The 14,511-nt window shown below is 40.9% G+C and overlaps 1 protein-coding gene across 2 annotated transcripts in view; it reads left to right on the plus strand.

The window, feature by feature from the left end:
* The window catches only part of C6 (complement C6), a 39,838-nt gene that overhangs the window by 19,986 nt on the left and 5,341 nt on the right, over nucleotides 1-14,511 (plus strand). For both annotated transcript variants that reach the window (XM_075932506.1, XM_006139493.4), the window contains exons 10-17: nucleotides 1,108-1,274; nucleotides 2,470-2,695; nucleotides 5,019-5,190; nucleotides 7,249-7,360; nucleotides 8,587-8,719; nucleotides 9,807-9,998; nucleotides 11,415-11,505; nucleotides 13,475-13,716. In XM_075932506.1, coding sequence (XP_075788621.1) covers nucleotides 1,108-1,274; nucleotides 2,470-2,695; nucleotides 5,019-5,190; nucleotides 7,249-7,360; nucleotides 8,587-8,719; nucleotides 9,807-9,998; nucleotides 11,415-11,505; nucleotides 13,475-13,716 — 1,335 coding nt within the window. The remainder of the gene's footprint in view (nucleotides 1-1,107; nucleotides 1,275-2,469; nucleotides 2,696-5,018; nucleotides 5,191-7,248; nucleotides 7,361-8,586; nucleotides 8,720-9,806; nucleotides 9,999-11,414; nucleotides 11,506-13,474; nucleotides 13,717-14,511) is intronic.

Raw genomic sequence — 14,511 nt, forward strand, 5'->3', positions numbered from 1 at the left:
ATCCAAGTCCAGCATTATGAGCTTTCTGTCTCCTACAAAAATACATTGTGGCCCAGATGCTCTCTCCTGTTCCACCCTGGAACCCTGGCTGAGGAATCCCATCCCACAAAACTAGTGTAGCCATCTCCTAGGCCACCTCTCCACATTTTCAGTGCAAAGGTATGCTGGAGGTGGGAAGGCAATGTGTCAGAAGTGCTTTGGTGAGCCTAAGATGATCATTTGAGGACTCATCAGCTGGCAGAGCATAGAGCAGCCCCCAAGCTGCTCTCAATTATTCCAAGCCTGAAGGTAGCACAGAATGAGGCAGAGAATCAGGAATATATAACTAACTGTTCAGTATTCCCCTCTTCTCTACTGCCCCAAGCGATGCTTTGGTGCAACAGAGGCTCTATCTTATGCTTTTAAAGTACTGTAGGTATATTCAAAGAACAGTTTATTTTCTTCCAAAGTATCAGGGAGTCATGCATCCAGCACAAAATGGAAAGAACTATTTGATCATTCTAGGCCAAATATGCCTTGTGAATACTACCATACAAAAAGCAACCAAACTATTGAGATGAGTAAGAAAAGTTGACACTCCTATCCCAGCCCATTCCCTGGCCAGATGGATTGTTCCATACAATGTATTTTCTATTCACATTATACTGTGTCCTATCTAGGTCTAAATGTCTCCAGAGATGAGGCTTTAATTGCCTTCTTTTATAAGACTATTCCACAATCAACTACATTTCACCATTGGGATTTTTTCTTGCTTTCCAGACTACATTTTTCTTTTTAGTTTCATAACATTACTCCTATTATACTCCTCAGACCCAGCTGAATAGTTCCTCTGCTCTGAGGTGTTTATACCTTCAAGTAATAGTAGAAATTTACTAAGGATCTGTTGGTCAGTCTTGCCAGTGTCACACAAATCACAATTGGACTACCACAGCCATTGGCCAGATGGGGGAAGGAGGGAAGAATCTCTCTGGCCTATAATTTGGTGCCCCTGTGTCCTCAGTTAATTGTATTGGCTCTTCTTAAATAAACCCAATTGTTGGCATTTGCATTGTATGCAATAGGAAAGTAGTGATATTTTGAAAAGCCTTGATTTTAATCTTATTTTAGGATCATTTTTGCAGTCGTCCGAAAAGTCTATTTCACTGGTAAAAGGTGGAAGGGCAGAATATGCTGCAGCTTTGGCCTGGGAGAAAAAGGGATCTTTCCCAGAGCATACAATATTCACAAACTGGGTAGAATCAACAAAGGACAATCCTATTGTGGTTGATTTTGAGGTAAGAAAAGAAAGAAAAATACTAGCGAGAAAATAAAGGCCATTATCGTTTCAGGGAGCATTTTTTCCTGGAATGAGATTAGGGATTATTACACATAAACAAAATATTTTAGAGAATTTTATTAACAATTATTCGAACCACTTTTTGTATCCCTCAACCTGGAAAACTAACATTCGCTAGTACTGAGCATCCAAATTAAAGGGCATTGGACAGTGTGACAGACTGCTGGCTAAGCCACAGCTCTGCCACTACAGCCTGGTTGAAAAGGCCAATTACAGCCAGTTGAGCAAGCCCAGGCCTGAAGGGCTAATGGAAGCAGCCGTGGGCCTCATTAGCCAGAGGGCTATATAAGGCAGCCAGAGGGAAAGTGAAAGGGCAGGAGCCAGGGTATGGCGGAGTGTGTTCCCAAGCCAGAAGGAGAGGCTGGCTAAGTTTGCTGTGAACAAAACCTCTGTAAGTAGAAGGTGATGGGAAATACACAAACAATAAAAGGCATGGGTGATTGCACCAGAAAGGGTCTCTGGTTGATTTGTATCCCAAGAAGGTGTCCCAACGCAGGGGAGCTGGGCAAGGACCTTGCCACAACAGTCAGAGGGAATGAAAGTCAGTGGGCCTCTTTTCAGAGTCATTGGGAAAGAGGAGACTCCTGGAACTTGGCGGTAGGGAGGGTCTGGGTGTTTTGGGGAGGAAGGAAAGAAGTGCACTAGTTGTGTGCAAGAAGCTAGCTAACTTCCTCCTTGTGCAAACTCTACAACAACTTCTAGTTCAGAAAACATGGAATGTAACTACACAGTGAATATAATGTCAGTCTCATAACATTTCTCATCGTTGTTTATTATTGCATCACTTGTCATTGTGTATGCTCTCCTTGTTTTCATTTACACCATCTTACCTGGTGTGATATTAAAATATATATTGCTAATTCTATGTCACTTGCCCATTAGGCCATCACCTCAGTAAAGAGGAAAATATAGATATGGGAGATCTAGATGTATAGAGTTTTCATGCCATGTTAAATAGCAAGAAATTGCACCATGCACCACAGTCCCAGTATCTTATACACATAATCTGTAACTGTTTGGGATATGTTGATGCCCTGCAACTACCCATAGTAAAATGTTAACACAGCTAAGTACAAAGAAATGTGTACTTTATTGTTTATTACATGACCCCTTGATGTGTGGTTATCTCTTAGCTGGCCCCCATCCTGGATTTGGTGAAGAATTTCCCTTGCGCAGTGACTAAACGGCGCAACCTGAGAAGAGCTCTTATTGAATATATGGACAGGTTTGACCCTTGTAAATGTTCACCCTGTCCCAATAATGGCAGACCTGTGTTATCTGGAACAGAGTGTCTGTGTGTATGTCAGGCTGGAACATATGGGGATAACTGTGAGAAACGTGCACCAGATTACAAATCAGGTATTTATGATTATGCCATAATGATGCAATAATGTTCCTTTATAGCTGTACAACTTAATGTTAAAAGTCAAAACTGATTGGAATTTGGAATTCCCATTCCATGAAATTTCTAACTTCTGCATTTCAATTCCATCAGAATAAAAAATTGAAATTTTAATGTTTCCCACGGAGGAAAATTCCACAATTTAATTTCAGACAAATCAAAATGATATTTAGTTTTGATCTTTATAAAATGTTTCATTTCAATAGGGTGGAAATAGTTTCATTTTGATGAGATTGAAATCAAGTGTGAATTTAATTTGAACTTTGTTGGCTTGATTTTTATGTTATAAATTATATTACAGAAGCTGAGACATTTTATAATTTCATGTTATACATTTCAAACCATGTCAGAATAGTTGAAATAGTTCAGCTTTTATATTACTAAATTATATGCATATTTTATTTTGAAAATTGGTAATTGATTATAAATTGGCATTCTTTATCTAGTAAGGAGTAATCTAATTAATAAGTGTTGGTGCAGTAAGTGGCTTGGTATTTCATAATGTATTGGAATGTACTCTATTGTTTCTAATAACAAAAATACACTGTTTATTTTTAAACATATTATAAGAGGAAGTTGCCAGTTGCTAGACCAATTACAAATGACCTGTAACACTATCAATTACTAAACTAATTAGAATATCAATTATCAATTTTGAAATAAAAATAAATCAGGCAAGGAAGTCAGTCGGCCAGTGACATGCCAGCCAGATGGGGAGTCCACAGGAGCTGGGTGAGCAGCCAGTGCAGTCCAGCTAGTCATCCACTTGGGAAGCCAGGCACTCAGGAGGGTCTACAAACTTTCTGGCCTCTGGGCAAAGTGGGGGGGGAGGGAGAGGGAGCAAGGCCTTAGGTGGAAGGGGTGGGGCTGGAAGCAGCCAGCCCTCAACACCGCCCAGAGCATGCCACACTCCCCCTGCCAGCCAGACTTGCAAGCCACCTGGAGTATGCCACGGTGCTCCAGCAGTGATTGAAATAGCCTGGGCTCTGGCCTCTGCCACCTCCGCAGTGGTGACAGTGGCAGTACATTTTAATCTCTACATATAAAAAAGGGTTTTTTTTCCCTGCCAGGCAAGAGAATGATGTCATCCATGGGCAGGGGTGGGGAAGGCAGACCTCCAGCTTCATCTACAGCTCTGCCCTCTCTGCTGAGGCCCCGCCTCCCCAGGGAGGGGAGGAGGCGGGGCAGTGCACTGTGTGCGCATGCCCCCTACCCCACATGGGAAGGAGAAGAGAAAGGAGGGGACGAATATGTTCCCCAGTCTCTGTGGCCTGAGCTTCCTTGGCCCCCAGAGTCCTGGGGAAGGAGGAGGCTGTGCGGCTTTAGACTACCCAGCCTCTGGCCCCTGGAGCACCGGGGAGGGCAGGTGCTGGGGGCAGCAATGCTCTGCCCCCAGAACTTCTACAATAGGTGTTCTGTGGGTGGAGTGTGGGCAGGGCCATGCATGGTGGTTTGGGAAGGCAAACCCTAGGCTACCAGACATCCATGATGTCATCACATCTTCAGCATCAACAGGTTCTCTCAGTGAAGCTAAAGGAGCCAGAGAGTAGGGCTGCATCTAGACTGGCAGAGTTTGTGTTCATGAAAATACATGTATTTTATTTGACATCAGGATGGGGGGTTAGGGAGGGTTAAGTGGAAGGACATGAGGGAGGAATGAGGCACAAGCCCCTAGTGGGGCAGACCAGGGAGGCTCTTAGTGCTCCTCAGGGCAGAAGCTCTCCCGCAGGGCCTCCTGGATACTGACAGCCCCTGATGGACCTCCCAGATGGCAGCCTGCAGAAAGTGCAGCCAGGCTTGCAGCAATGCATCCACAAGAAGCACCAGAGTTCCCAGGGGCAGCTCTGGCTCCATGTTGCAAAGTGCTGTGGTGTCCGAAGTGAGGGCTACCAGAGCACACAGAGACAAAATGCTTTGCTGTCCATCAACGAGGAGGCAAGCAAGCAGGGAAAGCTGAGAACTGGCTGCCCAGGGGGGGTCCCTTTAAGCACAGGCCTCAGATAGCCTCAGGGAGCAGCCACACAAAGTAACTCCTGACCTGACGGCCTTAAATGCAATTCAGCATCCACTCAGTGTGTACGCGCTATTTCGAAATAGCAAAACACTATTTCAAAATGCATTTTGTGTGTAGACGTGTTATTTCAAAATAAGTTTTTTTGAATTAACTAATTTAAAATAAGATATTTAGAAATAACACTGTAGAGTAGACATAGCCTAAGGGAAATAATGCAGGGAGAGTGGATATCTCAAGTGATTGGAATTTTCTTTCATCTGTTATAGTTGCAGTAGATGGTTACTGGAGTTGCTGGTCTGCATGGAGCTCATGTGATGGTGCTTTCAAGAAAAGAAGGACCCGTGAGTGTAACAACCCTGTACCACTAAATGGAGGAAAGCCATGCGAGGGTGAACATGTGCAGGAGGAAGACTGTTACATCTCTGTGTTTGTGGACAAGTAAGAAGATGGTAGACTGGAATTTCTACTTCCTAATGGGTTGCAACTGAAGATGCCTCCAAAATGGTTTGGTGCCTAATAAGTATAGGGAAAAGTTACGGTGATCAGATGTTCCATTTTATAGGGATGGTCCCAATATTCAGGGCTTTTTCTTATATAGATGCCTCTTACCCTCCACCCCCATCCCAATTTTTCACACTTGCTATTTTGTCACCCTAGGAACAATGGAGAGGAATATCCTGCCTGCGTTTCTATGAATGGGCCACTTAGAAGAAAATGTCTGAAAATTTATATGAATTTGATTTTGTTTTGTTATTTCTTCCAAGAGAATTCCATTATCATTATCATTATGTAGTTATTTTAAAATATTTTGTATGACTGTGAAGTCATACAGAATACAGCAATTTCTTTTCATGCATCTTCATGCAAATGCTGTCCTATATTCTGAGCTACATGAATTTGGATGTTGCCATCTCCTCCTTTTTCCACAAGCTTCTATTTTTTGTTGGACTGATTTGTTTTAGTTTTGAATTACAAATCTTAAAGATAAATTTGACCAGAACTACTAAGGTCCTCCTGGCTCTGCTTTGAAACAACTCAAAACATTCATTTTGCAAGGTTTCAATGTAAAATCATAAATCCAAACCCAGCCTAGGTTTAGTTTCTCAATCCAAGACTGACTCTTGAAGAGCAAACTTCATAACCAGAGTTCACCAGTGGTGCATCCTCTCTGGTAGTCACAATTATAGTAGCAACCAATGGCAGCTGCAAAGACGGGATTGAGAGTTGCACTATCTCCATTGTAATAACTAATAACTATATGGAAACACCTTTACCAAGGCTACTGGATGTGCACAGACCCACTGGTTCTCCTTGGTTGCTTAGCTCCATGACTAAGTAAGGTAACATAGCATGTGCTTACGTCTATCTTGGTTTGGATTGATTAGACTGATACTGATAAATGTCAGTAAAGGTCGATTTCTCTGTATACATTCAAACTGATATAAAAATTTCCATCAGTGACAATCAAAATGTATACTTAGACAAAGTAAAGTTCTGCCTGAGAACCTATTAGAATTTAATTGAAGTATATTTACATTGAAATGTGATGCTGACAGTTTGTGTTTCAACAGTTATAAAGCTTTAAATTTTAAACCTCAGTGACTGCCATTACATAGCTAGGCAGCATTCCCCCTAGTTTTTCACAATTATCAGTAAAAATAAAAAGTGCTTAAAATAAACATTGATGTTATTCACCAATTTATTAAAAAAAAATTCTAGTTCTGCCAAACCTACTCATATCCACACACTTGGGCCTCCTTAAGCCCTCGCCTAACAGGTTGACCAGGGAATAGACTTTCGATTGCCTTCCATTTGACCCAACCAACCTATGATGAACCCTAACATTGACCAGTCTATGTGAGTTCATGGTCACTTCTTAGAGGTACTGCACTGTCTTCTGTACTCCTTGCATTGTTTCTCTTAATTCAGGAAAACAAAATGGGAAAAATTCCCTTCTAGTTCAGGGAGCCCAATATCTGCTGCTCTGTTCCCTGTGTTGCTTTCTGCTGCTCTGGTCCTTGGGCTCATCTAGACTACACTAAAGTGTCTGCAGAAATTTGCATATCTTCTTTCGATCTCACTTTCTAAAGCAGAGCTCAAAAGTGAAAGTAGTCTGGACACAGGTTGTTGTTTTTTTTCCAGCAACTCCCTCCCCTTTTCAAAAAGCCGGATAAACCTCATTTTTTTGAGGAAAAGTGGCTTTTCAAAAAAGGAATTTGCATATCCTCTTTCGACACTTTAGCGTAGTCTAGGTGAGCCCCTTGTCAGGACAGGATACTCTTTCCCTTTGTTTCAGTGAGTTACATTAGGGGGAGGAAAAGAAAGCCTTGTTTCCCCTTGCCTTCTCTGGTTTGAGGGAGCAGTACGCCTGTTTCTGTCAGCTTCTTCCCCGCCACTCACCACCCCTTTGGCTCATGTGAGAACTTTCCATAATGTTTCAAACTATTTTAACAACTCCTTTGTTTGCATCCTTAACTACAAACTCCTATTTTTCAGAGGAGCTCCATGTATAAATGATGATGAAGCAAGAAAGGAAGTGGACGTTTTCATTGGTGAACCAGAGTCTGGCTGTCTCAAGCCATCCCCACCAGAAAACGGATTTCTCAGGGTGAGAAGGTTGTAAGGTCCAGGATAAGGCATGATGTGCAGGGATGGAGAGCTGCAAGAAGCTCCAGGTTTGACAAGCCTCACAGACTCCTTGTTGCGTTACAAAAACTGATGCACATTTTGCAAAACTTTATTTCCTCTCATTGCATCCAAATATTGGTGTATGACACCAGCATGAACAACATGGGTCCACTTTATTTGATAAACACATTTTTCTAACTGATTAGAAGCTACTTTTAGGTACTATAGTTGGGGGTAGAAAAATATCACAAAAGCTCGGCTGGTGTTAGTGGGTGCACTTTTAAATAGGGATTTTTTAAATTTAAATTTTGTTTTTTATCAACTTTACTCCTTTGCCCTCTCTCCCAAATCTTCTGTATTTGGAGGGCCGGGGGTTCCCTCTGGGGTTTTTTTCCATATCATTTTCATTGGTTGTTTTCTTTTCTGCTCCTAACATCCTTTTTGTCTGTCTCTCAAACACTGAATTTATATTTCATTTTCACTTTGGACTTTTTTGGATTTTGACTATGTGGATGCGATAGGACAAGGAACAACATACAGTCAGTCACGTGTTGGAGTAATTTGTGAGAACTTACTATTTCCTCCATCTTTGAAGCTTAGCAGAAGAGATTGAATAAACAAATCTACTATATAGAACAAAATTGTGACATATTTAAAAGACAAAGGTAGTCCTGTTGCTGAGATGCTTATACATGCCCATGTATGAGCCTCAAATTGGTAGTACAAAATCATACATATGCAGCACTACATTTTTTAAAATGTCTGGAATCAATATTTTATGTTGTCGAACAGTGTCTTGAGTAGACCTTTTGCCAGAACATGAACATAGAGATAAATCTACTCTATCTTGCATAACCTGGTGTGTAATCATACTGCCTTTAAATCGGAATCCCATTTCTCTGCCGCGTGTAGACCCTTACAGATCTGTCAAAGATCTCAGCAAAAACAAAAGCAAAGGATGAGTGAAGGATATATGTCCAACTTCACTCAGCATTATTTGTGAACACTAGTTTTGTAATCTGTGTGTTAATACTAGTGATGAGAATACATGACAATATTAGTAGCTGGATGGACAGACATATAAGATGCATAGCTCTCTCTTCAGAGAAGGAAAAGAAAATTATGACAATTGTGGTAGTAAGGTCCAGAGCCATCTGTTTCATGTCAGTGACTATTCCACTTACAAAGGATTTTGTTTAATTGTAGAATGAAAAAAACCATTATGCCGTTGGGGAAGAAGCTGAAATTGCCTGCATGACGGGATATGATCTCATTGGCTATCAGTTCCTCAGGTGTCTACCAGATCACACCTGGGCACAGCAGAATGTTGAGTGCCAAAGTAAGAAAGCCAAGAACAGTTAGGCTCAACAACAAAACTCTAGAGGAGGCTATAAAACCACTCTATTGCATATATATGTCTTAAGAAGAAATTAATAATTGATAGAAGCAAGAGATGGCAAAGACTATATTTGTCATCATATTTGTTCCCTTGCAATTCAGGAGTATTCCTACAATATATTCTATAAACAATAGGATTCTATCCTGCCGGGAACTATAGAAAACCTGACAACAGAAATTTTCTAGTTCCTTTTCTAGACTGTTTTGCAATGTCTTCAGCAATGGTATTTGCATTTCGCTTCCAGACCTATCCAAGTGAGCTGTAAATTTATGACAGTCAGATTGAACAAACTAGCATTCTCAGCATTGAACAGACACACAAGTTACCGAGAGTAAGATTTCCAAAGCAATCCAATGGCTTTAGATATCTTCCATAGAAATTAATGGGAAAGGTACAAGTAAATCTTTTAGAAACCTCTTTGGAAATCTCAGCCAAAAAGTCCATGCTCTGATGTACTAAAAATCCAATTGACACATACAGGTAAAACTTATTCTGAATCTCTCAATGAGAGAGATTCAGATAGTCAGCAAGGACCCAAGACATTTGCATTTGAATCTTCAGGTTGTATATTTCAGAATGAATTTCTTATTGAATATATTTACAACCTTTATACCACTAGTCACTTCATTAATAATTTATTTAACAGTAGCCTATTGTAAATAATTTGGTAAGCATCTCTATTTCCCTGTTTTTGTAACATGCTGACCAGCATTCTACAACTTTTAATAAGCCATTAGGAATACTTTTAACTGACTGCCACCAGTATACTTTATAAACATTTTATTATTCCTTTTCAGTAACTGATAGGCAAATGTATATGGAATGTTACCATGAGAACAGGTCAAAATTTTTCAAAACTCAAAAATGGATAAAGGAAAAAAAGTCAAATTTTAGAAAATCAAATGAAAGATTATTTCACTATTGTGAAAATGTCATAATTTATTAAATAGATTCATTTTACCCACTTTAATTACCAGGGTTGTTGTTATAATGTGGCATACTTATTTGAATTCTTTCTTTCTTATAGGGTCAATGTGTTCCAAGCCATCAGTATCTGAGAGTGTCACAATCTCCCCATTTAAAAATGAATACAAGGTCGGGGAAACCATCCAGCTGCACTGCCCAGCTGGCTTCATTGTCACTGGTGCAAAGCAGTACACTTGTGGGAGTGACGTATCATGGACACCTCCTATACTGAGATCACTTACCTGTGAAAAAGGTGAGAATTCCTGCCCTGACTGTGGCTAGTCTATTTTTATTGTAGAACATAGGGTGGGATCATGGGTGTCACTTGCATGCTGCTGAAACTTCAGCTTGTGTTATCTTACCAGCTGTGCCCGAAGCTTCCTATAGATTGATTCCCCCTTGTCAGACTCTACACATGCAGTTTTAGGAAGTGCAGGAACAGTTCTCCATTATGACCCTCTGCTTTTGATGAGAGGAAGAACTTGTGCCATTTTGGGGTTCACTGTTGCAACTTTTTGGAGGCTGTACAGTGGGTGATCACCCACATCAAATGTCACAAAGATATGTGAAGTGTTTCTGTGGAAAAGAGGAAATCATCCACCAGAGCAGTGCATTCTCTGGCTTGCAAGTGAGATGAGTCCAGGTTACTGGCAGTTGACACTGGTTTTGGCTACCTCTTCCATTAGCTTGCTCATAAAAGCAGATTAGAGACTGGGGTCCTTGGTATCACGTGATAGTTTCATTGATATTTTCTAACCTACTTCATTAGTATTATCTAATCTATTTCATATATTACCAAGTTCGTGAAGCAAGCCTTCAAAACCTTCTTCACATTGAATCAACTTGTGTTGTGAGCTCCATCCTCAGAGCTCATAACACCATCACGCCAGACTGTTGTACTGTGCTCTTTACCTTGGGCTTTACTGAAGAGCAATCTTGAAGACTGCCTTTACTATTTTTCATGCCAGCTGGGTTCCATTGAAGTGCACTTCTTTGTACCTCTCCAGAAGGGATGTCCGGGATATAGGCAACAGGGTATTATCAGTAGGGCAGTCTTTCATTCATTTCAAAATTTGCTGAATCTTACAGTCCATCAGACTCTGAGTTGGAGGATTTTTGTGTGTGAGTGCAAGACAGGCTTTTTCAGTCCAGCTTTTTCTTTCTTTGTCAGCTCAATAGTGAGAGACAGTTAAGTTTGTACCAGTTATTGGCAACCATCATTCATGTTAACATCTGTAGTTCTGCAAAAATACCATAATGATGAGAATAATGTAAATAAATATATTCAAAAATAACCATAACTTTAAAAAAAAAAAGCCAATAGATGATAACAGCCAGGAAAAATGACACCACAATTTAAGTAATATTTCAGCTCAAGGAAAGAATACACTTTTGGCTGCCACCCACTCTACAACTTGACCTTGCTATTCGTTTTAAAAGTCTGTCCTTTGTGTCCTGGTTTCCATTCATACTTTCATTGTTCTACAATATTGGAATTAGACCTAAGTGTCCCTGCTAGCTGAAGAACAATACCCATCACCTTGTTATGGGAGGCTAGGCTAAATTAAAATAAACCCACTCCTGGTTTGACAGCAGAATTCTAGTTTATGTTCATCTTTTATCAGTTCTTTCAGGGAGTAGCTCTGACAATGCCTAATTTCTCTTTCAGATGAGCAAACAAAAGCTAGAGGTAACTGCAGCCCAGGCCAAAAACAAGTTGGTTCTCAATGCATTTGCATGTCTCCAGTAGAAGATTGTGGGTAAGGTATACACTTCACTATAAAACCACAGTCATTCTATGGTGGAGGGGTTCATGGTGTAGATGAAGCAGCAGGGAAAGATAAGAATGAGAATGACCATAGCATTCTTGCTGTCTGTTCCAGATATACACAAAACAGCCTCAACACTGTGTCCAAGATACAGCCATTATCATAGCCTATAAAATCCATAAGCTAGCAGTTATGTTTCTGCAGACAGGGGCGGCAGGTTTGTATAATTTTTGGTGGTGCCCAGAATGGGTCTAGTACCCTCCCACCCACCTGCCCTGTAAGCGATATATATTTTATTAAATAATGTAAAAATGGACTGAACACCGTAAGCGTTTAATAGTTTCCCTATACAGGCAGTCCCCGGGTTACATGGATCCGACTTACATCGGATCCCTACTTACAAACAGGGTGAGGCAACCCCACACTAGCTGCTTCCCCCCAGCAGACCAGGGAGACGCGAAGCTAGCGACCCCCCCCCCCAGAAGACCAGGGAGACGCGGGGCGGCTTTTCTCAGCAGACACCTCCACTTGAGAATAAAGGACTGAGGGAAGTGAGGTGTGGGAGAATAAAACTGAGCTCTGGAGAAATGTTTGGCTAGAGTTTCCCCTACAATATGTACCAGTTCCGACTTACATACAAATTCAACTTAAGAACAAACCTACAGTCCCTATCTTGTACGTAACCCGGGGACTGCCTGTATTGTACAATATCAGTATCGTAAGAAAAAATTATTTAACTTAGAATATCAAAGTTATTAATACTCTTTTGAATATGGAACAAACCCATTGTGGATTCCATTGTGCATTAAATATATTATATTATATTTTGTTGTACCTGTTATGACGAAGTGGGAATGTTCTTAATGTTTTCTCTGATGGACACATGACCAGAAGTAAAGTCACCTCTCTAAGGACTTTTTCCACCATCCTCCTACCAATAGGGATTAGTTTGGCCCCCACCAAATGCCCCTCATGCAACTATCCTGCAATTGCATTAACCCACTGTGTGTGACATTGACTCGGGGGCGGAGAAGCTGGGGGAAGTGGGGACAACGAGCCACTTTAGAAATGAAATGGAAAAAAAATGGATTCCCCTGAACTCTAGACCTAACCTTTAATTTTTGGAACAATATCATACCACAAAAAGCATAGAATTGAGCACCAGGCTTACAGTAAGCCAAGCACACGTCTGATTTATTTTTAGAAAGAAACACTGTTTACACAGTATGAGCTGCTCAGGCCCCAGAGGCACCATGGGAACAAATTGTTATCTTGAAGAATTTTTTATCATCTAATTATTTGCAAGATATATGTCTGTGTGGTGGACTGGCATGGAGACACTTAAAAGAGGAAGGATTGTCCAGTGCTGGAGTTCTAGGCAGGGCTATGGACAGTGCCAGATTTACGCATAATCTCAGTAAACTACAGCTAAGAGCCTCAGATTATGAGGGGTCTTTAAATACAAAAATGTTACTAGTTTTTAGTTGCATCCTAACCTATGTATGCAAATATAAAACTTGATTATCTCTATTTTCTTTGTCCTTTCTGTTAAAATAATATGCTTTTGGAGCCTCTTAAACTTGGCATATTTTAGGGCCTCGGCATGTCTTAATCCAGCCCTTGCTATGGGAGACATAGGTGCAATTCCAACTTAGCCATAGATATCTTGTGTGGTCTTAGGCAAGTGTCTCAGTGCCTGTTTCCCATCTGTAAAATGAGGTGACTAGCACTTCCCTACCTTGCAGAAGTGCTGTGGGAGTAACTGCATTAAAGACTACGATATGCTCAGAAACTGTGGCATAGGGGACTGTATAATGACCTAAGATAGACATGCAGCTGTTTTTTATAATGATGGTCTTGACTTCACAGCACAGTGGTAATGTCAATGTATTCTGTGCTGCTGGAATGTCTAGGATTTCTCCAGTCTCCTGTAACATTTTTGGTTTTTGTCTCTTGGCAGCCACTACTCTGAAGATGTCTGTGTGTTAGATGCTGTTTCTGAAAGTCCCTCTACGAAGCCCAGCTGTCAATTTTTAGCTGAAAAATGCCTTGAAGAGCAGCCGCTCCATTTCTTGCACTCTGGCCCCTGTCGTGGTGACACCAACCTGAACTGGGCCATTGAAAGGGCAAAGCTTTCAACAAGTAGCTCAAAGAAAGGGCTGTGTGGATATGACACATGCTACGACTGGGAAAAATGCTTAGGTATGATTGTGCTTCATTGAATTCTTGTACTTCACTGCTCTGGGAGTGAGATTAGGCATCCTGATGCATCTAAGCCACTTCTAGGGGAGAAGAGGAGGGAGGCACAGTGACTTTCTGTGCATAACATGAGTTAGAGCAGCCTCAGGTCTGTTCCTCAGCAATTGCCACAATTGCAGGGACCACATCATCTGTATGCCATTTGGGAACCCCCAACCCATACAAGGAGACTCCCAAGCTGACTCAGTTTTCCAGCCCCTTTGTGCTACCACAACAAAGGAGAGGATGGAGGAACAGGATCTGTTCCTGTGTGATTAAAGACTACAAGGCTCTGAACATTGAATACAGCTAGGTCGAATGGTTTGGAAAGTGTAAGTATTTATTATTTACCCAGCACCTTGTATTCAAGCATCACAAAGGATCAGTGAGGTAAGAATCAGAACACTAGCAGAAGATACAGCTACATTTGGCCATGTTTATTTCCCTGCATTCCTAAACTAAGTATAAGCTTGGGTCTTCAACAATAAAAGGTTAGCAAATTCACTCCTTTCTGGTTGTGGTCAGATACACATTGAAGGGTGCTGTATAACCTAGACATTTAAGGCATAATTCTCTCATAATTCTGCAATTTGTGTGGTCACTTAAACCAATGCAGAGTGGAAGTAAAACATTACCATTCTCTTTATTTTGCACTCATTTGGCATTGTGAATGGCTGCACAAGTTGCAGGTCAGAGGGAATTCTGTCCCTTGTTCTTCTTAATGAAAACATTTTAACTACTGTACTATGTATTTTCAGT

This window comes from Pelodiscus sinensis, chromosome 6 (assembly GCF_049634645.1).
Source record: "Pelodiscus sinensis isolate JC-2024 chromosome 6, ASM4963464v1, whole genome shotgun sequence".
In the NCBI taxonomy this organism is placed as follows: domain Eukaryota; kingdom Metazoa; phylum Chordata; order Testudines; family Trionychidae; genus Pelodiscus; species Pelodiscus sinensis.